This window comes from Rana temporaria, chromosome 4 (genome assembly GCF_905171775.1).
Source record: "Rana temporaria chromosome 4, aRanTem1.1, whole genome shotgun sequence".
Taxonomy (NCBI): Eukaryota; Metazoa; Chordata; class Amphibia; order Anura; family Ranidae; genus Rana; species Rana temporaria.
This window is the reverse complement of record NC_053492.1, coordinates 280,760,929-280,785,375: the sequence shown is the minus strand read 5'-3', so window position 1 is coordinate 280,785,375 and position 24,447 is coordinate 280,760,929. Positions and strand designations below refer to the sequence as shown.

Sequence of the window (24,447 nt, the reverse complement as noted above, 5' to 3'; positions counted from 1 at the left end):
CTTTCTCCCTGGTGTGGAGAAAGCCTCTTGAGGGGGGAGGGGGCGAGCAGGAGAGTCAGGATGCCCACTAACACACAGCTCCTTTCTCTATCTTCAAAGTAGAGAGCGTCCTGACTCTCCTGCTCGCCCCCTCCCCCTTAAGAGGCTTTCTCCACACCAGGGAGAAAGCCTCGCATTACTGTGTGGAGTTACAGACAGAAGAACAGGAAGTTACGTTTTCTTAGAAGAAATAAGGACATTTAAAAGCAAAATCGAAGGATGAGATAAGTGAAGGAGGATTGCACTAAGGTAAAGGAAGCTAATTAGGGATTTTTTTTTAACCTTTACAACCCCTTTAAGCAGGTGTAGAATTAATGGAAAGCTGTTTTATTTTTGCAAAATAAGTACATTAATGCTATATTGGTACATAGGTGATCTGGATATGAGGGGCTGGTAACAGTTACATTGGGACCTAGACCACAGCAGGCAAAATTTGGTAGCTAGAGAATGGAGATGATTTTTGTTATCTTATTCCCAGAGGAGAATTATTTTGACACCCATGCAATCATTTACTAATTTCCAAATGTGTGTATTAAAGCATTACTACACTTGAAAGGGACTGTTGCTCTGTTCTTTTCCACAGACTCATTACATTAAAAAATAAATATAATAAAATGATCATGCTTCAATTGTGCTACATTAAGAAGATTTAATGATGTGTGTTATAACTGATTGTACTCATAAATGCTAAATAAATTCTCTAGCACTTTAATACATATTTCCCTTCAATTTAGCTGTAGAAAAAGAAAAACCTGAACCAAAAGTAAAAGCAGAGAAGAAGGCTTCAGGTATGTTGTCATACAGTGTAATTAGTACTTGGTTATAAAAGAATATATCAGTCAGTACAGTAAAGACAATATTTTTTGCTTTACATGTTTTTCTCCCATCCTTAACCTCCCTGGTGGTATTACCGAGTGGGCTCGGGGGTTAAATTTCAGTACCATTAGCGGATAATTTTATTATTATTATATTATTCTTTTTTATAATTATTTATAGTTATTTATTATATTATAATTTATGATTCAGTGTTTCAAAATTTATCATAGCTGGGATGTCTACTAGACTCTTGTTTGGACAGATTTAAGTGTGTCATTACTAAGAATTACAGGCCTAAAATATAAAACGTCACATTTCTATGCAAAACAATGTACTGCTTTGAGATGCAAGATTCTGACATAACCATACCTCCAGGTATTAGTGATTTCGCAGATTGGTTAGTAAAGGTTTCTTTAGATAGTGGATGGGGGGGGGGGTGTCACGTAGAATACATGTTTGTAGAGCAGGGACTGTCCCATTATTTGGTGGCTCATATATCTGACTGAACTCCAGAAATAAGTAACTTTAGTGCTCAACCACCATTTATGTAAGAGAGAAGATCACTGCTCAAGGTAGGTCTATTGTAGGGTTGTTTCACAAATATAGGACTCCAAGGGTGCAGGCAATGCACTAAGGCAAATATTGGTATAAAGATGAGGGATGGACAGCCGCACTCCAAACCAAACGGGTTGTCTTTATTCAAATCAACAGCAAGAACACAGCAGATCACAGCAATAGGAACAGGAGAATACCGACGTTTCGCACTGGCTTCAGTGCTTATCCATGAATAAGCACTGAAGCCAGTGCGAAACGTCGGTATTCTCCTGTTCCTATTGCTGTGATCTGCTGTGTTCTTGCTGTTGATTTGAATAAAGACAACCCGTTTGGTTTGGAGTGCGGCTGTCCATCCCTCATCTTTATACCAATATTCACCATTTATGTAAAATGAGGCCTATTACATGTATCAGAAGTCTTGGGGTTGAGTTATGCCGCATACACACGATCGGTCAAACCGATGAGAACGGTCTGATGGACCGTTTTCATCGGACCAAACCAATCGTGTGTAGGCCCCATCGGTTATGTATCTATAGGTTAAAAAAAAGCAATCTTGTTTTAAATTTAACTGATGGATACCTAACCGATAGAAAAAAAAGCGGTCGTTTGTAGGCACGTCCATCGCTTACAAATCCATGCATGCTCAGAATCAAGTCGACGCATGCTTGGAAGCATTGAACTTCATTTTTTTTCAGCACGTCGTTGTGTTTTACGTCACCGCGTTCTGACACGATTGTTTTTTTAACCAATGGTGTGTAGGCACGACTGACCATCAGTCAGCTTCATCGGTTAACTGATGAAAACGGTCCATCAGACCGTTTTCATCGGATGGACCGATCGAGTGTACAGGGCATAAGTGTTTTTTTCTTTTCTGTGAAGTCCTGTACCACAGGGATACAAGTTGTTATGCTGATTTTTAATGTGTACAGCTGTTTGAGCATTTATGGGTTAAAATGCATATATTTTTTTTCCGCATGAGGATCTTTTAACTGAGAGTAAAGTTTGTGTCTTCATTGTTTCTTATGGGTTTATGTAGGAAGGCCAATACTATGGCTATGCCATGCCTCGTAGACAGTTCAGATTGTGTGGGTAGATGGTGGTGGGGGTTGACAACATTCTGATTTTGATCTTAGGTACTCTGTGCTAATTTTTAGAGCCCATTACCGGAACAAGTTCAGGCACTGATCTCTGGTTACTTGCCTAATGGGGTGCACCAGCAAGGGCACCCAGGACACCTGCATTGTATCTCTTGTGGTGTGTCTGGGGTCCTACATGTGAGGTGATCGCCCCCTCTGCAGGGAGACATGCCAGATGCCTGCATATTGCACATCTCACAGTCCTCACTGAAGCCGGCTCCTTCTTTTGGGCTCTGATGTTCTCCTGTACACAGACAGGAGGAGCTGGGTAGGAAGAACATTGAACTGGATGATCTGCACTGATGATCTGAGGTCTATGTTTATTGCTGTATGCAGAGAAGGGGGGCACAGTAACTGGGAAGGAAGGGCAGGTAATAAAAATATACACCTGGGAGAAGTAATAGGGGGTGGTAAAAGGATATGTGCTGGGGGGTGCTTTGGGAGGGGAGAGAACTTGTGATGGGGTGTTTAGATTTCAAATCCCCCCCACCACACCTTCTAGCTCCTCTCCCTTGCCAAAGCACCCCCAGCACATATCCTTTTACCCCCCGCCCTCCCATCAAAGAGATGCTGCCTGCCAAAGGGGGTGCAATCACATCTTTCGGAACTCCTGGCACCTTGTAAGAGATGCAGGGTGAGAGCTCCCTGGGTGCCTACTTTGGAAGACTGTGGGGAAAGGGGGGATTTGTGCCAGGGGTGTGCTGGAAAAAGGGATTTAGGGGGTTAAGAGAATTTGTGCTAGAGAAGATTAGGGAAGTGGCGAGGATTTGTGAAGAGATATAGAATCCACACAAGGACATTCATTTTTACCTTGTAAAAAGTTTTATTTTGTAATACGCATCAAAATAAACAAATGAAGCATACAGATAAGCAGCCAGCATATAAAGAGAATGCAGCGTACAGTTGAATATGTTGGACATAGAGAGTAAACAAAACCAAAATGTCCCTCAAGCATTAGTCAGTGCAAACTGTGCAATGCCAAAGGAAAAAAATAACACAGCATTAATAATTATGATGTACACGTAACACGAGAAGTCGCAATTCAACAGAAAAGACATCATATCAAAGAGTGGCAAAGAGTGGCACTGACAGACTAAAAAAGAGCCACCATGCCCAGAGGGCTGCAAACATAGTTTGAGGAAAATACACACCAACGTTATTCTTATGTTAGAAAGGGAACCAAGAAGAATAGAAGGAAATAGAAAAATAGAAAGAAAAAGGAAGGAAGAACAAGACCCAAGGCTCACAGGACTAGAAGATAAGCATTAGGTTGGCCATCCCCTGAGAGGAAGTCACATTCAGGTATGTTGCCCACGGTTCCCACGTTAGCTCAACCAAATTTTGTTTGTGATGGATAAGGCTAGCAATTTTTTCCCCTCATGCTTCAGATGACATATAGCTGCTGAGGGTGTACTACATGTGCCCCCAATGGTAATTTTAGCCGCAAGGAGGATAAAACAGACCAAGGGCTGAGAACCATTTAATAGAGCCATATGAGGTAGCTGGAGAAAAGAAAAGTCTGTCACTTTGCGAACATTCCCACCAGATGTAAAGCATAGTACCCTGTAGAGAACATTCTCTGAAACAATCCAGAGTAGCATTCGGATGAGGACATTTGTTTTGTAGTCCCTGTTTTTTGTAATTTTTGTTTTTGTAGTCCCCATTACTACCATATCAGGAAAAAGCAGGAAGGTCCCAACTTTTAAGATCTTGAGAGATACAGTTAAGACATGGATTGAAATTAGCTGTGAAATTACCTTGTCTCCACATGTAGTCCAAAAAATGTTCCAAAAATGTTCCAAAAGTATGAACTCTTGCATGGGCAATCACAGAACTTTTTTCAGGGGGGCATCCTTTTCAGATAACCCCTTTTTGACAATGTCATGAAGGGCTGGGGCTTAGTCATTATCACATAAAGCACCAGGGTCTCCCATATAGATCCCCCTTTAGAGCAGGTCCCCCATAGAATAGATCATGCTTGACTTAGCTTTTTTATTCTTACTTTTTTTCACCTGTATATAGAATATAATCCCCAAGTTTTTCTTGCAGCACCACATTTCAGGCTCTCCTGCCTCTCCCCCTGCAACTAATATATTATATATATTTCACTTCACCAGTCCATCCTGCCACCTAATGATTTTCCCCAATGTCTGATGATGTTTCCAAGTTGCCTGTCACACCACCATAAAACATCAGCCAGAGATACAGGCAAGCAAACTAGCCAAAACTGCCCAGTTTGGCCTTCCACTACAAACTTGTTCAACCTGAACCTAAAGCTCATCCCTCCACCCAGTGAGGCCCCGTACACACGGTTGGACAAAACCAATGAGAATGGACCGAGGTTCAGTTTCATTGGACAAAACCGACCGTGTGTATAGCCCATCGGTCTGTTTACCTTCGGTCCAAAATTTTAAAATATGCTTCAAAACCGAACCGATGGACTGCTGCCCGATCTGTCCAAACCGATGGTTAGTACAGAAAGCATTGGTTCAAAACCCGCACATGCTCAGAATCAAGTCGACGCATGCTTGGAAGCATTGAACTTTGTTTTATTCAGCACGTTGTGTGTTTGACGTCACCACGTTCTGACCCAATCGGTTTTTGGAACGATGGTGTGTATGCAGATCAGACCATCAGGCCACTTCAGTGGTGAACCGATGAAAACGGTCCGTCGGACCATTCTCATTGGTTTGGTCCGACCGTGTGTACAAGGCCTTAGTGTGGATATCTGTGTTTCTGACCTCAGTCTGTTGAAAGGTGTGCTTGAACTGGATTGCAACCTGCAGTCAAACTCAGTAAAGTGAAAAAAGGGGGTCAATCTAAACGATTCATAAATAAAAATCAAGAATATTCAGATTCTCTCACAAGTTCATCTGCAACCAAGTCACTTGAAAAAAAAAAAAATATCTGCAAAAGGAAACACAATATTCCAGCTAGGAGCGAGTCTGAATTTAAAGCAATAATAAACCCAAAACCAAAAATACAATTCATTGCATCTTACCAATGTTTTTCCCCTCTTCATATCTGGCTAGTAATGCACCTCCTGTGTCATAGTGCCCCCACTCTGGATGAAGAAACATAAAAGGCTACCTGTGGACAGCAGCATTGTTGGTCTGGGGAGAGTGTTAGATTTACCAGCAGATTTCAATACACTAACAAATTGAAGCCAAACTCCAGCTAACACCTTTTTTAAGCAGCTACAGCAAACAGTTTTTTTTTGGTGGGGGTAGATAAATAATTAAAAGCTGATCATTGTAAACACCCCTGTCAGTGGTAAATGGTTTGTCTAATCTCTAAAACTGATACATTCAGCTGGAAAGCTTGTTCTTACATTTACTGGCTGGATACCAGATCAAAATAGAAGAAAGAAAACCTAAAAAGTAAATCAATGCAGCCATCACATCTAAGAATTTGTTAATGTTAATATGATACATGTTTGCTTTTTGGTTTAATACCACTTTAATTCTCTTCCATAGCTACAGCCTCAGGCAAAATCTAGGTCACTACAGACACAGTAGTGATGAGGAGTTTAATGGAAGGAACCACAGAACACAGTGGGGAACCAGCCATTCAACAGACTTGGAATCATGTTGGATGCTAAAACTTCATATAGATGCTGTGGCTCTTAAATAGGATCAAATATGGACTCTCTGCGAGCTGGAATTTCAAGTGTCTTATTTGCAGGGATTTTAGCTTTTTTTTTTTTTTAGAATCCTTTATTGGCTGGCAGATGACTGCTGTTTTTTAATGTGTAGTTTAGTTCCCTCATATAAGCCATCAGCAGGGCTGTACTTTCTAAAAGTTCAGAAAGCAGCACACAGACTCCTGCTGAGTGGTTGAAAGGCTGCACAGAATATAATGTTACTTTAAGAAAAGTGCTTGATAATCTTGTCTAAGTATGATGAACTTGCCTATGAAATGTCACAGTGAAGCAGTAAAGCCAGCATTCTATTTATCTGTTTATCTGTATTTGGAATTTAGTGGATTTAGTGAAACATATTTCTAAATATACACAAGATGGCATTTATGGTAAAGCTTTCAAATGCTAAAGCTTTGGAAACCAAATTTTCAGATGGGTCAGGCTCTTGGATTCTTCATAGTTTTATAAAATTCCTTTCTTAAAGCGGGAGTTCACCCAATTAAGTATTTTTTTCTCTTTTCCCCTTAGATGTATGCTCGTTTTGTCTAGGGGAATCGGCTAGTTGTTTTAAAATATGAGCCGTACTTACCGTTTTCGAGATGCATCTTCTCCGTCGCTTCCGGGTATGGGTCTTCGGGAGCGGGCGTTCCTTCTTGATTGACAGTCTTCCGAGAGGCTTCCGACGGTCACATCCATCGCATCACTAGTAGCCGAAAGAAGCCCAACGTCGGTGCAGGTCTATACTGCGCCTGCGCACCGACGTTCGGCTTCTTTCGGAAAATCGTGACGCGATGGATGCGACCGTCGGAAGCCTCTCGGAAGACTGTCAATCAAAATAGGAACGCCCAGTCCCGCAGCCCATACCCGGAAGCGGCGGAGAAGATGCATCTCGTAAACGGTAAGTACGGATCATATTTTAAAACAACTAGCCGATTCCCCTAGACAAAACGAGCATCCATCTAGGGGGAAATAGTGTCATGTGCGGGTGAACCTCCGCTTTAAGCAGGTCTCTAAAGCCCCATACACACTATGGGCCAGATTCATGTAGAAATCCGGCGGCGTAACGTATCCCATTTACGTTACACCGCCGCAAGTTTTCAGCGTAAGTGCTTGATTCACAAAGCACTTGCCTGTAAACTTGCGGCGGCGTAGCGTAAAGCCGTCCGGCGCAAGCCCGCCTAATTCAAATGGGGCGTGTATCATTTAAATTAGGCGCGTTCCCGCGCCGAACGTACTGCGCATGCTCCGTTTTGAAATTTCCCGCCGTGCTTTGCGCGAAATGACGTCGCCCCGACGTAATGTTTTAAACGGCGACGTGCGTTACGTACTTTCGAATTCCCGGGCGACGCGGGAACGACGGCCATACTTTAACATGGGCTGTCTAATTTTACACCACCCAAATAGCAATCGCAACTTTACGCCGGGAAAAGCCGACTAGCGACGACATAAGAGAATGCGACGAACGTGCGTACCTTCGTGGATCGCCGTAAACAGCTAATTAGCATACCCGACGAGGAAAACGAAGCGAACTCCACCCAGCAGGCGCCAAAGTATTGCATCCTAAGATACGAAGGCGTACGAAGCTTCGTACGCCTGTCGGATCTTAGCCAATTGCCGTTGTATCTTTGTTTGTGAATTCAAAATAAATATACGACGCGGCAAATTTGAAAGTACGCCGGAGTATCAGCAGATACTCCGGCGTACTTTTTCTGTGAATCTGGTCCTATCAGTTTTCCTGCAGGGTTTTCTCTTCAGGTTTACCAAAACCATCTAATATGAGGTCAAACCTTAATGCCACGTACACACGATCATTTTTCGGCTTGTAAAAAACTAAGTTTTTCAGGCTCTAGAAAAAACAACGTTTTTTTTCAACTTGATCATTAAAAGGGCCTTGCCTACACACGATCGTGAAAAAAAAATGCTCTAGCAAAGCGCGGTGACGTACAACACGTACGACGGCACTATAAAGGGGAAGTTCCATTTGGATGACGCCACCCTTTGTGCTGCTTTAGCTGATTTTGGGTTAGTAAAAGACGATTTGCGCTTTTCTGTCTGTTACAGCGTGATGAATGTGCTTACTCCATTACGAATGGTAGTTTTACCAGAACGAGCGCTCCCGTCTCATAACTTGCTTCTGACCATGAGTGGATTTTTCACATCGTTAAAGCCCACACACGACCATTTATTACAACCCGAAAAACGACAACGTTAAAAACGTTGTGAAAAAATAGAGCATGTAACCCGGAAAAGGCTCTGAAGCCCACACACGATCGTTTTAAATGACATAAAAAAAACATAATTTTTTACAAAATGAAAAATTATTGTCTGTACGAGGCATAAGAGTTTCAATTTGTATGCAATCAGGCAGACCCTTGCACTACATGATTTTGGTAAATCTGAGGAGAAACCCATCTAATATGAGGTCAAACCTTAATGCCACGTACACACGATCATTTTTCGGCTTGTAAAAAACTAAGTTTTTCAGGCTCTAGAAAAAACAACGTTTTTTTTCAACTTGATCATTAAAAGGGCCTTGCCTACACACGATCGTGAAAAAAAAATGCTCTAGCAAAGCGCGGTGACGTACAACACGTACGACGGCACTATAAAGGGGAAGTTCCATTTGGATGACGCCACCCTTTGTGCTGCTTTAGCTGATTTTGGGTTAGTAAAAGACGATTTGCGCTTTTCTGTCTGTTACAGCGTGATGAATGTGCTTACTCCATTACGAATGGTAGTTTTACCAGAACGAGCGCTCCCGTCTCATAACTTGCTTCTGACCATGAGTGGATTTTTCACATCGTTAAAGCCCACACACGACCATTTATTACAACCCGAAAAACGACAACGTTAAAAACGTTGTGAAAAAATAGAGCATGTAACCCGGAAAAGGCTCTGAAGCCCACACACGATCGTTTTAAATGACATAAAAAAAACATAATTTTTTACAAAATGAAAAATTATTGTCTGTACGAGGCATAAGAGTTTCAATTTGTATGCAATCAGGCAGACCCTTGCACTACATGATTTTGGTAAATCTGAGGAGAAAAACCTGCAGGAAAACTGATAGTGTGTATGGGGCTTAACTGTTATGTGAATATTACCTAAAGGGGTTGTAAAGGTTAGTTTTTTATTTTCTAAATAGGTTACTTTAAGCTAGTTCATTGTTGGTTCACTTACCTTTTTCTTTAATTTCTCTTCTAAATGTTTTTTTTTTCTTTATTTTCTTTGTCTGAATTTCTCATATCCTGTTCCTCCTCAGTAAGCTGTTCAGTAAGCTGTTCTAAATTACTTTCCACCGCTCGGATGATGGTGAAAAGCTTACTGAGGAGAAACAGGAAGTGAGAAATTCAAACAAAGAAAAAAAACATTTACAAGGGAAATCGAAGGAAAAGCTAAGTGAACCAACAATGCACTAACTTAATTGAACCTATTTAGAAAATAAAAGACACACCTTTACAACTCCTTTAAGGCAAAACTTTTTTTATGTTTGTATAGAAAAGTGAGGGGATAGACGTTTTTATTGCTATTTGTGTCCTCTTTATTGAGATTGAGATTTAGAATGGGAATTAAAGTCAGGCTAAACACAAACTATTACAGTAAGTTGCCACCAGAACAGGAATAGAGGAGGGATCTGCACATGGGGAAACTTGTACAAGTGTCCATGAAAGTATTCCCCTTCCATTGAAAAGATATCCTATCATTTTTATGTTGGCATGGCAGGAAGTGAAGGGAATTCTCCACAATGAGATAACCATGGAACTGACAGAACTGCCATTAGTTTACCCTTCCTTTATAAAAACAATTTTGGTTCAGAGATACTTATAGAACTTAGATAAGTTAAATCTTTAGCTAATATTCTGCCTTGTCTGGTTTCTTTCAACCACCTCATTAATATAGAAATTTAACTTTTAATAAAAGCTTTAAACTTTTTAACCATAATCCTTTTAGACCCAGTGACTATCATCATTAGGTGTCTTTTCTTGTGATATTGGTAGATCATGGATGGTGGAGAGGGCCTGAATGGAACTCTTCCTGAAAACATCACAGCTACTCTTCTCAAGAGCCTTATGCCGTACACATGATCGGAAATTCCGACAAGAAAACCGTGGATTTTTTTCAGACAGGATTTTGGCTCAAACTTGAGTTGCATACATGCGGTCACACTAAATTCTGACCGTCAATAATGTAGTGATGTACAACACTACAACGAGCCGAGGAAAAATCAAGTTCCATGATTCCGGGCATGCATCAAATTGATTCCGAGCATGCGTGTTTTTTTGCACTTCGGAATTGCATACAGACGATCAGAATTTCTGAACTTTTCCTGATGGGAAATTTGAGAACCAGCTGTTTTTGCTGTCGTAAATTCTGAATTGTCAACCAAAAGCTCACATGGAACTTTTCTTGTCGGAAATTCTGATCATGTGTATGTGGCATTAGCCCTGATGCAAGCAGTGGCTTGACTCTTAGTAGGAGTTTCTGAAATATCAAAATGCCTTGATAGGTAAATGTCAGTGTGAAGGAGTGGACATTTCTAGGTGGACTTAATTTACATGCAGACTGCACTGGGTATTGCCCACAAGCTGAGCCTCCGTTTTTAAAAAGACTTGGGGCCAGATTCATAAAAGAGATACGACGGCGTATATCCTGATACGCCGTCGTATCTCTGAGATACGATTGTCGTATCTATGCGCCTGATTCATAGAATCAGGTAACGCATAGATATCCCTAAGATCCGACAGGTGTAAGTGACTTACACCGTCGGATCTTAGGCTGCAATTCTAGGCCGGCCGCTAGGTGGCGATTCCATTGCGGTCGGCGTAGAATATGCAAATGACTAGTTACGCCGATTCACGAACGTATACGCTTTGCCCGTCGCTGTAAATGTACGCCGTTTCCGTAGAGATACGCGGCGTAAAACTAAACCTGCCCTCTAGGTGGTCTAGCCAATGTTAAGTATGGCCGTCGTTCCCGCATCAGAATTTGAAATTTCACGTCGTTTGTGTAAGTCGTCTGTGAATGGCGCTGGACGCCATTTACGTTAACGTCGAAACCAATGACGTCCTTGCGACGTCATTTAGCGCAATGCACGTCGGGAAATTTTAGGGACGGAGCATGCGCAGTATGTTCGGCGCGGGAACGCGCCTTATTTAAATGGTCCCCGCCCCATTTGAATTGGGCGGGCTTGCGCCAGGCGGATTTACGCTACGCCGCCGCAAGTTTACAGGCAAGCGCTTTGTGAATCAAGCACTCACGCTGAAAATTTGCGGCGGTGTATTGTAAATGTAATACATTACGCCGCCGCAGCGTAGGGCGATTCTACCTGAATCTGGCCCATAGAATTTTAAATTCTTTCCAGCAACACAGACCTTCAATTAGATGAATTGTGATGTTGGTAAAATGCATTTAGAACACATGGGCATGAATATCACATAGGAGAATGGAAGCACAGGGAAAAACTCAGCAGTGTGACAATAGTTACAGTCTAATAAGCAGGCAGGTGACAAAAGAAGCTGCAACGCTGCTGCGAACACACTTTTTTTATATATATATATATATATATATATATATATATATATATATATATATATATATATATATATATATATAAACTCCTATATTTTTGGGAAAGCTGGGGATTATAGTGCAGGCATTGTAAAAATAATGAATCTGCAGAAGCACTTTGTCCTGACCAGTGGCTATTTTCAGTACCACACTGCTTAATTTATATATGTTTCTTTTTAGCTGTAGTAAAAGCAACACCTACGAAAGCTAAGGCTGAAAAGGAAGCTCCTCCCAAAGGTCAGTAACTGCTAGTGCGGGGAAAAGAAATGTACTTTTATAATGTGATAGTTGTAACAGAAAAGGGGAACAGTGCATGTGTTTAAAAACAGAAACAAAAAATAAGATCCATGGTGGCCAATTGGACTTTAAATCTGAACTCTAGACAGAATAGAGAAAATAATTAATGCAGCACTGTATTATTATTATTATTATTATTATATCAATACATGTATTATTTTTAAATGTAAGCAGTGTGGGAACATGAAGTTGACCTGCTATCAACCCTTTTACAAACTCCTATTTAGTAGAACTCAATCTGGGGGAGGGAGGAACAAGATTTGCAGCCAATCAGGCTGTCTGGAGTTCAGCTTAAAATGTTGTTTTTCAAGACAAGTTTTACAGAAACATAGAAAAGTGACAGGAAAAGAAAAAAGAGACTGAGTGGTCCATCAAGTCTGCCTCTTTTTTTTTTCCCCATTGACTTTTTTGTCAGAGTATAGAAGAAGAAAATTATGTTTGGAATCTGGTCGTACGGGCAATATCTCCAATTTTCTTTTCTTCTGCTTTCTATTTGCGTTCCAAAGTCTTCTCTTAACCTTTAAAGCACATTTATTTCTTATTTCTAATCCACCTGTAGAAAAGAAAAAATCGGAACCAAAAACAAAAGCTGAAAAGAAAGCACCAGGTATGTCTCTCAGCAAAATGCTCAATAGCTCTGAACTTTGAAATACAGGAAATGTTGCGCAAGGGCTAGCGTGATTGCTTTCTGTTGAATGCATTGTGTTGAGCTTCTCTTCAGCCTAAGAGAGCAGAAAAAATTTCAGTATCTTATGTTTCTTAAGCATTTCTATAGTTCATATGCATACCATTTAATTATATTTGTCTGCCTCATTTTAGAAGTTACAAAAGAAAAGCCAGACCCCAAAGAAAAAACTGGGAAGAAAGCTGCGGACAAAGGTTAGAAGCTTCATTCAGGGAGAACAATGATAGATATGCTATTACATATTATTTAACCTACTTATAGAATGTTCTTACTGTTTCTCCTTTTAGAAGTTCCCAATTGCCATTAGTTTGTTGCTGAATAGGGATTTGTCCAAATTTGGGGAAAAAATGGGTAATTTCCATAAAATGTTCCAGTTTGTCAAAATGCATCAACAAGGAATTAAGTTGGTCTTAAGATGGAATGGGTTTTAAAGGCTAGTTCTAGATTTTGCAAAAAAATCTTAAATGCACCCCTTAAATAAAATAAAAAAATGTATTTGTTATTTTTTTTGCTTTGAAGCCTGCAAAATATTTCAGTTTTGATCAGTAGATCACATGTGCAATGCTCAGTCCAGGTCAATACCGATGTATGGACCTTAAAATCTGGTTTACACGGGTGCAGCTTTGAAATCACGATACTTCAGTGTGATTCCAAAGCCACAGATCAGTGCAAAATGCACTGTTAATTTCATTGCGGCCTGCGGCCTGCGACCTCATTTAACAGAACTCTATGCAAGTCGCAATGAAATTGGAAAAAAAAAGTGCAGGAACCTTTTTCTTAATTTCTGTGACATAAGTCACTGCAATATGAAAGATTCCATTGCTGGCAATGGGGTGCGACTTGTCATGTGATTTGGAACTGTCAAACCACATGACAAATTGCACTGGTGTGAACGAGGGCTCAGTTGCAGGGCTGGAAAAGGTATCAGTGGACTACAAGTGCAGTGACCTCACATGTTCTTTGAAGGAATGAGGAGAAGGCATAGACAATAGACAGCAGCACCAAATTTAAAAAAATACAGAGGGTGCTCCAGGGAGAAAAAAAACCTGGAGTCAGTAATAGGGAGAGTGTGGGGGGGGGGGGGGGGGCTACAGACTGTGACCATATTTTATGTTGAAGCCTAAACATGGATGTAACCTAAAGTATGGTCAGAAAGGTGGACCTAGCCTTTACATGGCTTCTGAGGTTTACTTAAAGTATATGTCCACCCTAACACTAAAATCTCTACATCTACAGACAGCCGCAATCTAACACTAACCTATCTAGCCCTGTAAAGAAGAAAGCGCTATACATACCTTTTTTGAAGTTGATCAGACTGACTTCTTTATAGGGCTAGATAGGTTAGTAAAACAGAAAACAGGAGAAAAAATCGCACTCCCTGATGGTGACTAAACACAGTAAAAATAATGGCCCGGATTTACAGACATCGGCGCATATTTATGCCGCCATAGCGCATCTTTTGTACGCTACGCCGACGCAGCGCAGAGAGGCAAGCACCGAATTCACAAAGCACTTGCTCTCAAATCTGCGCTGGGTTTCTAAGGCGTAAGCCGGCGTAGGTGAAAGTGGCCGTGAGACATGCAAATGAGGCGTGACCCCATGCAAATGATGGGCCGAATGCCAGACAGATACATATAACGAACGGTGCATGCACCGTCCCGTGGCCGCATCACAGTGCGCATGCTCACAATCACGTCGAAACAACTGCCTAAGATACGTCGAATCACTGCCTACGGCGTGAACGTAACCTACGCCCAGCCATATTCACGTTCATTGTAAACTCCATACCTTTGCATGGGTTGCGCCTCATATATGGGGAATAACTTTACGCCGGACGTCCGACTTACGCAAACCGCGTATATTATGCGCCGGGCGCAAGTACGTTCGTGAATCGGCGTATCTCCCTCATTTGCATATGTGAATAGAAAATCTATGGGAGTGCCAAATACGTCCAGCGTAAATATGCGCCCACTCTACCCCGGCGTAGGCAAGTTACGTCGGTCAGATGAAGTCTATTTTCTGGCGTATCTTAGTTTGTGGGCACGGCGCACAGATAGGACTGTGCATATTTGCACTTACGCGGTGTATCTTGAGATACGTCGGCGCAAGTGCTTTGTGAATCCGGGCCTATGTGTATATTAAAGAAAATGCATCTAACCTCACAGTAAATGCAATATTAGAAACATAAAGCAGCAGTGAAAAAATGTGCGACAACACAAATAATTAAACAGAAAAAAATACGGAAACTGCGCTATAAACCAACATGTAAATAAAAACTGTGGAAAATATCTTAAATATAAATAATATAAGTACCACACTAAGTGCATAAGGCCCCGTACACACAATAGAATTCATCCGCTGAAAAATCTCAGCGGATCGGTTTCAGCGGATAGATTCAATGGTGTGTACATTCCTGCGGATATTTATCCGCGGAAATTTCCCAATTCCAGCAGATAAAAATTTGTAGACATGTCTACAAATCTATCCGCTTGAATTGGCTCCCGCGGATCGATCCGGTGGTCTGTACCGACTCACCGGATCGATGCGTCCGAAGGGATCCCCCGCATGCGTCGTAATGATTCGACGCATGCGCGGAATTCCTTTTATGACAGCGTCGCGCATGTCGCCGCATCATCATCATCGCGGCGACGGCGCGACACGTCATCGCGAGGGGATTTCGGCGTGGATTTCGATCCGATGGTGAGTACACTCCATCGGATCCAAATCCGTGGAAATCCTCGAGAGGATTTATCCGCGGATACGGTCCGGTGGACCGTATCCGCGGATAAATCCTTCGTGTGTACTAGGCCTAAGTGTAAATGTAAACCATATAACTTTATATCAGATGATATAGGAGTCCAATTGCCAACAACTGAATGGCAGCTAAAAGGAAAAAAAGTCCTGATATGTGTCAAACAAAAGTGGATCCACATTAGCAGAAATGTGAAAAAGTAGCCTATGATGACACCAATATCACACGTGCCCCTTCACCAGATATGCAAACCTGCTTACCAGAACACAGGCTATGTGGGCCTAGAAATCAAACACACTCTAGGCTGGCATTGGTCGTATGACAGGGAGATGAACACAGGTAATCCGAATGGATGCAGACCGATCTTCTCAATATCAGCGGCTGGAGGGTGGATGTAAGTATTCCGAACGGGCGGAAACGATCACCTCACTCACAACAGATGTAAAAGCATCTGAATCAGGATTAAAAACAAAGAGCCGGCCGGCAAGCGGACAATGGTCCTATGGATGAAGACCTCAGAGTGTCGCCCTGATGCGCTGACGTCTTCGCCCATAGGACGGGTGTCCGCTTGCCGGCCGGCCGGCTCTTTGTTTTTAATCGGGATTTTATTCGGATGCTTTTACATCTGTTGTGATTAAGGTGATCGTTTCCGCCTGTTTGGACTCCTATATCATCTGATATAAAGTAATATGGTTTAGATTCACACTTATGCACTTAGTGTGGTATTTATATTGTTTATATTTAAGATATTTTCCACAGTTTTTATTTACATGTTGGTTTATAGCGCAGTTTCTGTATTTATATCAAGGATATCTGTAGATGTAGAGATTTTAGTGTTTTGGTGGACTTGTTTAATGTGTAGCAATGAGCAAAATGAAAAATGGCATGCAGTCTGTCACTAGCAAAAACAGTTTTTTTTTCTAAGTCTACCCTTTTTTTTACCTGTTGATGTAGTCAGTAGATACATCTGTGGTGTTAATGTTAATAAAAGACTGCATCATACAGTGGGTGACTGTGATATTGTGTTTTTAGCACGACAGCATCGCGCTGATTCTCGGCGACATGGTGCCGATATCTCGCCGACATCTCGCACTCGCTGGAATAGACAAAGCACATTCCAACGTGCGCGTCATAGAAGCGACAGGGATCCGACTTGGATTCCCGCCAATTCTAGCGTCGGCATTTGGTATGCGTTCCTGAGAGGGAGAACTCCACGCCAAATTTTAAATAAAAAACCGGCATGGGTTACCCCCCCCCCCAGGAGCATACCAGGCCCTTGGGTCTGGTATGGGTTGTAGGGAGACCCCCCTACGCCAAAAAAACGACGTAGGGGGTCCCCCTACAACCCATACCAGACCCGTATCCAAAACACGCTACCCGGCCGGCCAGGAAGGGAGTGGGGACGAGCGAGCGCCCCCCCCTCCTGAGCCGTACCAGGCTGCATGCCCTCAACATGGGGGGGTCGGGTGCTCTGGGGCAGGGGGGCGCACTGCCGGGCCCCCCCACCCCAGAGCACCCTGTCCCCATGTTGATGAGGACAGGGCCCCTTCCCAAAAACCCTGGCCGTTGGCTGTCGGGGTATGCGGGCGGGAGGCTTATCGGAATCTGGAAGCCCCCTTTAATAAGGGGGCCCCCAGATACCGGCCCCCCACCCTAAGTGAATGAGTATGGGGTACATCGTACCCCTACCCATTCACCTGCAAGCAAAGTGGTATAAACACAAATAAACAACACAGGGTATTAAAATATTTTATTAGTCTGCTCCCGACCCCCCCATGTTGAGGGCATGCAGCCTGGTACGGCTCAGGAGGGGGGGGGGGGCGCTCGCTCGTCCCCACTCCCTTCCTGGCCGGCCGGGTAGCGTGCTTTGGATACGGGTCTGGAATGGATTCTAGGGGGACCCCCTACATCGGTTTTTCGGGGGGGGGGTCTCCCTACATACCAGACCCAAGGGCCCGGTATGCTCCTGGGGGGGGGAACCCATGCCGGTTTTTTATTTAAAATTTGGCGTGGAGTTCTCCCTCTCAGGAATGCATACCAAATGCCTACGCTAGAATTGGCGGGAATCCAAGTCGGATCCCCATCGCTTCTATGACGGCTTTGTTTCCATCGCGGCAAGCCAGCTCGGCGCTGGCTCCCGCGATGGGGCTCGCAGGTGGTCAATCTCACCGAGAAAGGGAGCGAGATTGACACAATATCGCGGTCACCCACTGTATGTGTACTTTTTTTTTATTTTGCCAACAGTTACACTTTAAAGTGGATGCAATGTATAGTATAAGATTTCCTATTATCTGTGCCCAGTCTTGCCACACAGAGTTAATCTAGCTCTGAGCAATCCTTTTTTATTGTTCAGTGAAATAAAACGGATATACAGAGAAAAACCTTAGTCCGTTCCACCCCCTTGCTGTGAGTGACAGGTTATTTACATATCTCATGCACCAGCCTGGAGACAGGCATTCTTTTTTTAATTCCCACCCCCACTCCTTTTCTGAAGTCATGTGGTTACTTTTCTGGATTTTGACTGGATGTTAGTGATCTTAGCAGAATTTAGTGAAAGGAATACACAGGAAAAAATGCATGTTGACAAGGGGAGTGTAGAGGAGGGCAGGGAGTCTACTGACATCACGACTCCACCCACAGAGCTCCAGACAACAGATCCACCCACAGAATCTGCAGTTTTTCAGTTCTTATAACAGGCAGAGGGGAAACATTTGACAGGTAAGGATACATGCAGGAGACATGTATATCCTTATAGATCAGCACTATGGCAGTAGTTTAGAAAGGATGAGAGTGTGTTTACATCCACTTTAAGCTCTTGTATTTTTTTTTTACTTAAAAAAATTAAAACAAAAAAACAATGGAGCTATAACCGTGTAACAGCACTGGTGAACGGAGTGAACCACAACTGCGGTTAGCAAGGACTTCAATAAAATTCTCTATGCGACAACTTAGTATTGGGCCCCAGGCGTCACTCCTCGTAACAGGAGTTAGGGGGATCTATACATCATCTCTGTGTCACATAAAGAAAAGGGTTGAGCTACTAAGCATGGAGGCATTACGACATGCGACCAGAGCTTAGCGTTTAAAAATATAGCTCAAGATCAATATTCCAATACACCTCTATATACAGGTGATTATCAGTAAGGGACCCCAGGCGTCACTCCTCACAACAGGAGTTTGGGGGTTCTCTACATCATATCACCATAAAAAATATGTGAAATTGTCTGCGCTGTGAAATAGAGAAATGGGGAGGGGAAAAGGGAGAGGTGAGTGGACAAAAATCCGTGGACCTGTGGAGTGGTAAGGTGTACAGACACAAATGGAAGTGACCTACAACCAAAAATTAAATAAGTGCAGTCTTGCCTGGACTGTATTGCAGTGAACACAGAAAAAATCTTCCAGTGTAAATGATTAATATACTGAAACTCAAAAAAATCATGAATTGGAGGTGAAAGTAAAAAATAAAAATAAACGGAACTGAAATCCTAAAAAAGTTCAAAACGGGGTGCAGTCCAAAATTCCAAACAGGTTCAAAGTGGAAGTAGGTGAATAGATGGTTGAATGTGAAAGGTTCCAGACTCAGGTAAGTGAAGGTATGTAGCCAGGTGAAATCCACACACCGTGCACCCCTCACCAATAGTGAATCTTGACAGCTTACCTCTCTGCTGACATTCAGAGCCAAATGGATTATCACTATACCAGCTTCCTATTTAGTGGGTATCTTCTTATCAGATCTCAGTAGTTGATCATACATGTAAAGATAATGGTAAAAATATTGTAGCCTTATCCTCCTGTTGGACAGGGAGGGAAATATTGCGCAAGAGAGTGGTCAGATATCCACTTACACAACTTACAGAGTGTGTAGGGAGCGTGTGCCTATCTCCACGAGCGCCGAGCTCGTATCCTTGTCTTCTTCCTGCTACCAATTTCTCCCCTTAACATCCATGGAGCGGTCCGCTCGTAGTGAGGTGTGAGAGGTAGGGGTGGAAGAAGAGAAGGGGGCACATCGCATAAAACCGTACAGCAAATAAAATGTAATAGGTCATAAAAACAATCGGTAAAAGACTCACATGGGGCAGTCTAATGGCGGTCACGTAGCCACGAGCACCACGCTCGTCCACCGTCCGTCAGGTACTGCTCCCGGTAAATGCTCTGTTGTCCCGACGCGTGTTCGTCACATCACGAAATTGTTTCTTGCTGTGTTTTCCACCTCTTTGTAACATCCTCCTCCATGAGTTACTGAACATCCCCCCCCCACGTCCACTTGTTTGAAACAAGCAGTTGTGGTCCTGTGCACTACTCTATGTACACTACAAATCGCATAGCCCATAGTTCCTAGTCAATCTTCAGAGTGAGCAATAGAGGGTGGCTTGATCCCTACATGCGGTAGGTCCATGTATGATGAATGTAGCCACCCTCTAACAGTGTCAGAACAGAAATTTGGGGATTTGGAGGTGCAATAAAAGTTTTTTTGAGTTAGGAATGTATACTTTAATATACATTTTTTTTTAAACCACAGTTTAGTGTCACTTTAACAAGGTTTATTTTTAATATAGCAGAAGAGGCAAGCACTGAGACAGGTATGTTGCTGATTAGGTGATATAGAACATTTATTTTGTACCACTTTTTTTACATACAGTAAGTTATGGTTGTTGTATGTTTTCTTATGTGTAATCGTTTAATGCCACAGTCTCTTATTTGTGTATCTATGTATTTCAGTAGCTGCCAAGGAAAAACCTGAAAAAGCTGAGAAAAAAGAAACTGACAAAAGTTAGTACATTTCAATGTCTATAGTTTTCGTTACAACAGAGATATACGTTGAGGTTAGCCTTGCAAGGATAAGTGCTATTCTGTTTAAAGTTGAACTCTAAGCAGATGTAAAAGACAGAAATGTATGCAGCTCTTTAATCATTAATGAATAATTAAATAATTTAAATGCAAGCAGTGTAAGTACCTGAATTGTGCCTGGTATCAGCCTCTTGCAGTCCCTGTACAGTCTGCCTCTAGTGACAGCTTTTTGCTCTTAATGAACTACCTTGGTGCTGTTGAACGCTCTGGTAGTGCATCTACCTGCCCATATGGGGTACGAGCAGACAGATACACTGACAAGTCTGCAGGAGTCCTGCACGGCACCTGTGATCTGCTGATTGCAGGTGCAAAGTTTTATAGGCGCCAAGTAAAAAAAAATACTAAAATGCACATTTTTTTACCTGAAAAAGGATGTGCATTTTTTATTTTTTTTTAAAGGGTGAACTTATCCTTTAAAGTGCCATTCAGCTCCAGTTTGTAAATATTAAACACAGACAATAAGGATGCTAATTGCCAGTTTAAGCAAACTGATAGCAGCTAAAAGATTGATTAACACTTTCCCATCTAGCCTATAGTAATATGACTGCTGGAGCACTGTCTGTCTGGGAAAAATGTGTTCTATGTCATCCCAGAAGGCGCCTCTCAACACAACTGGTGACTTATCACTGTACCCACATGCTGCCAGTACCATGTGATCACTGTAACCAATCACAATAGACACAGCCAGTAAAAGATCGCGCTGCAGCGCAGCCCATTCCGTGAGGACGTCATATGACGCCCACCCAAACCGACAAATGTCACACCTATCTGTCAATTGACAATAGTCTGGATGGGAAGTGGTTAATAGACCCCTCATAATCTGTTAAGAGTACCTTTTATATAGACGATGTTATCACACAAAGTGCTTGTTAGCCCCCTTGTGTTACTAGTGACGTAGAAATGAGGCCAATAATTCTTGGTTCATTGATTACAGTTTACTCTAAAGTGAATTTACCACTGTTTATAGACACTATAACATTCACACAAACCAATTAATATACGCTTTTTACCTAAAATACGTAGCAGATTATAATTTCGTCTGAATTTTTTGAAGAATTTAAGATTTTTTTGGTTTATATGTTTTATATCAGAAAACATGTTTTTTTTATTTTCAATTTTTTTTCAAAACTTCAGTGGTGATCAAATGCCATAAAAAATAAGCTATATTTGTGTGAAAACAATTATATACAGTTATATACAGTTTATTTGCATGAACAGTGTTGCATGACTACTTAATTGCCAGTTAAAGTAGCACAGTGGTGAAAAGTAAAAAAAAATGCCCTGGTCATGAAGGAGGTACAGTGCCTTGCAAAAGTATTCACCCCCCTTGGCTTTTTACCTATTTTGTTACATTACAGCCTTTAGTTCAATGTTTTTTTTTAACTGAGCTATATGTGATGGATCAGAACACAATAGTCTAAGTTGGTGAAGTAAAATTAGAAAAATATATACATAAAACTATTTTTCAAAAATAAAAACTGATAATTGGCATGTGAATGAATGAATGAATGAAAAACTTATAAAGCGCGGCGCATGCGAACTGAATCGCTTCTGGGCGCTAGTTGTTCGTGTCTCATGACATCAAAAGAGCAGAGTTTTGATCCGTCTTCTGAAAGTCAGGTGGTTTTCCTCCAACCGAATGCTGGTTGGTAAAGCGTTCCATAGTCTAGGACCCTGAAAAGCAAACCTTCTTTCTCCTTTGGACTTGTATTTGGTTTTTGGTACCCTGACCAGATTTTGGTCGGTGGATCGCAGAACGCGATTCGAATTGTGAGGTTCTATCTTGTCGCAAAGATATTGCGGAGCCTTCCCATGGATGCACTTATGTGTCAGGCAGAGTGCTTTAAATGCAATTCTGTCTTTTACTGGCAGCCAGTGAAGGGTTCTCAACGAAGGTGAGATTGATTCCCATTTTTTTTTCCCAGTCACCAGTCTGGCGGCCGTATTCTGAACGACTTGCAGACGGGAGATTTGGTACTTTGGGAGTCCGAGGTACAGGGCGTTAGCATAGTCCAGTCTGGAATTCACGATTGTTCCCACCATGAATGCTACGTCTTCTTTGGGGATAAATGGAATAAGTCTGCGTAGTAGGCGCAACAGATGGTGCGCTCCGCTGACTACTGACCCTATTTGTGCGTCCATTGTCATGAAGGTGTCGAAGATGACCCCGAGACTTTTGACTTTGGAGCTAGGGGTGATGATTTGGCCCAGAATGGGCGGGGGTGTCCAGGTTGTTGCCAGTTGACTCTTTCGGCTGGCGTGAAACATAAGGAGTTCTGTTTTTGAACTGTTGAGTTTAAGATAACTCTTAGTCATCCAGTTTTCTATCAAAGAGAGACATTTCTCTAAACTGAGATGATGATCCTTTTTGTTGCAGATGCGAAAATACAGTTGCGTATCGTCTGCATAAGAGTGATAGAGTAGTTCTTGGCTACTGATAATATCAAAGAGAGGGCGAAGATAGATGTTGAAAAGCACCGGTGACAGGGGGGATCCTTGGGGGACTCCACATGACACCGTGCGCTTTTCCGACGTGAAACAACCCAATTTAACTGTTTGTGATCGGTTTTCAAGAAAGGAAGAAAACCATGGTAAATCACCTTCTGCGACTTCTGCTACCTTGGCTAGTCGCATCAGTAACAGTTTGTGGTCTACCGTGTCAAAGGCTGCGCTTAGGTCCAGCAGAACCAGGAGACAAGATTCTCCTTCATCTGCGGCCTCGAGGGCATCGTCCCATATTTTGATTAAGGCCGTTTCTGTCCCGTGTCCGGGACGGAAGCCTGATTGTAATGGATCCAGTAGATTGTGGGTATCTAGATGCTGTTGCAGCTGTTGTATCACTACTTTCTCCATTATCTTGGAGAGAACATTTAGGCCTGTTATGGGACGGCGGTGAGTTGGGTCCTTGGGATCCAGGTTAGGTTTTTTCAAGATGGGCTGGATTGTGCCCTCTTTCAACAGGGATGGCACTGTGCCTTCCTTAAATGACTGGTTTATAAGCTGTGTGATGGGTGGTGCCAGGATGTCGGCACATTCCTTCAGCAGTTTGGTGGGGATGATATCATTGGGCGATGTGCTGTTCCGCAAAGCACCAATGATATTTTTTGTGGTATCGATGGAGATCGGTTCCAGAGTGAACTTTGTTGATTGTAGAGCGTTTCTGTGGGTGTTTTGTGGTTGATTGACGGTGAGGTTGAGGGGGGTATTGTTTTGCATGATGCTTTCCCGGATTCTTTCAATTTTGTTGATGAAGAAATCCGATAGTTCATTGCAGAACTCTTGGGTGTCTGAGTTGGGGACTTCAAGACATCCTGGATTCATGGTCTGGGTGACCATCTTGAAGAGTTCGCGGGGGCGGTTTAGGGCGCTGTTAATCGCCATAGAAAAATGATGTTTCTTGGCTTTGAAAATTTCTTTATGATATCGTGTTGTTATTGCCTTGTAGATGATGAGGTTATCCTCTGCAGGACTTCTTTTCCAGGCGGCTTCCGCCCTTCTGCGCTCTTGCTTCAGAAGCGACAGCTGGTTGTTGAACCAGCCGGACTTTCTTTTTCGGATGCAGGCTTTGCGTTTCGGTGCTACTAAATCGGCTGACTGTAGCAGGGCTGCGTTTATGGCATCCAGTGTATCTGCGGCTGTTTGATGTGGATGGATTGTTTTGATTCTGTTTCCCAAGGTAGATTTGAAGAGTTCCGAATGGAGCTTCTTCTGAGATCTAGCCCAGTGTATTGTCACCGGCTTGGGTGCTTTTATCACTGGGGGAATTTTGGAGATTATGAAATTAATTGCATGGTGGTCTGTCCATGGCAATGGTTCATTTTCTAAAATGCTTATTTTCAGATTTTGTCTGAAAATTAGGTCGAGTGTGTGACCTGAAGCATGTGTTGGCCCGCATATAAGTTGCTGTAGCCCTAATCCCTCCAGGTGATCAATGCAGGCGTCCGCAATGGGATCCTGTGCGGAGTTGGCCCACAGATTAAAGTCCCCGAGCAGCAAAAGGTGTTTGCTGTTAAGGGTATAAGTGGATATAAACTCCGTTAATGATGGCAAAAACTGCGATTTTGGCCCAGGTGGCCTATAGCAGAGGAGAATGTGAACAGTCTCCTGGGGG

At 42.5% G+C, this 24,447-nt stretch overlaps 1 protein-coding gene across 1 annotated transcript in view; it reads left to right on the top strand.

Moving 5' to 3' along the window:
* Window positions 1-24,447, top strand: part of TRDN (triadin) — a 299,517-nt gene that overhangs the window by 251,829 nt on the left and 23,241 nt on the right. The window contains exons 10-14 of the mRNA XM_040347781.1: window positions 774-827; window positions 11,935-11,991; window positions 12,611-12,658; window positions 12,871-12,930; window positions 20,208-20,258. Of these exons, the coding sequence (XP_040203715.1) occupies window positions 774-827; window positions 11,935-11,991; window positions 12,611-12,658; window positions 12,871-12,930; window positions 20,208-20,258 (270 nt within the window). The remainder of the gene's footprint in view (window positions 1-773; window positions 828-11,934; window positions 11,992-12,610; window positions 12,659-12,870; window positions 12,931-20,207; window positions 20,259-24,447) is intronic.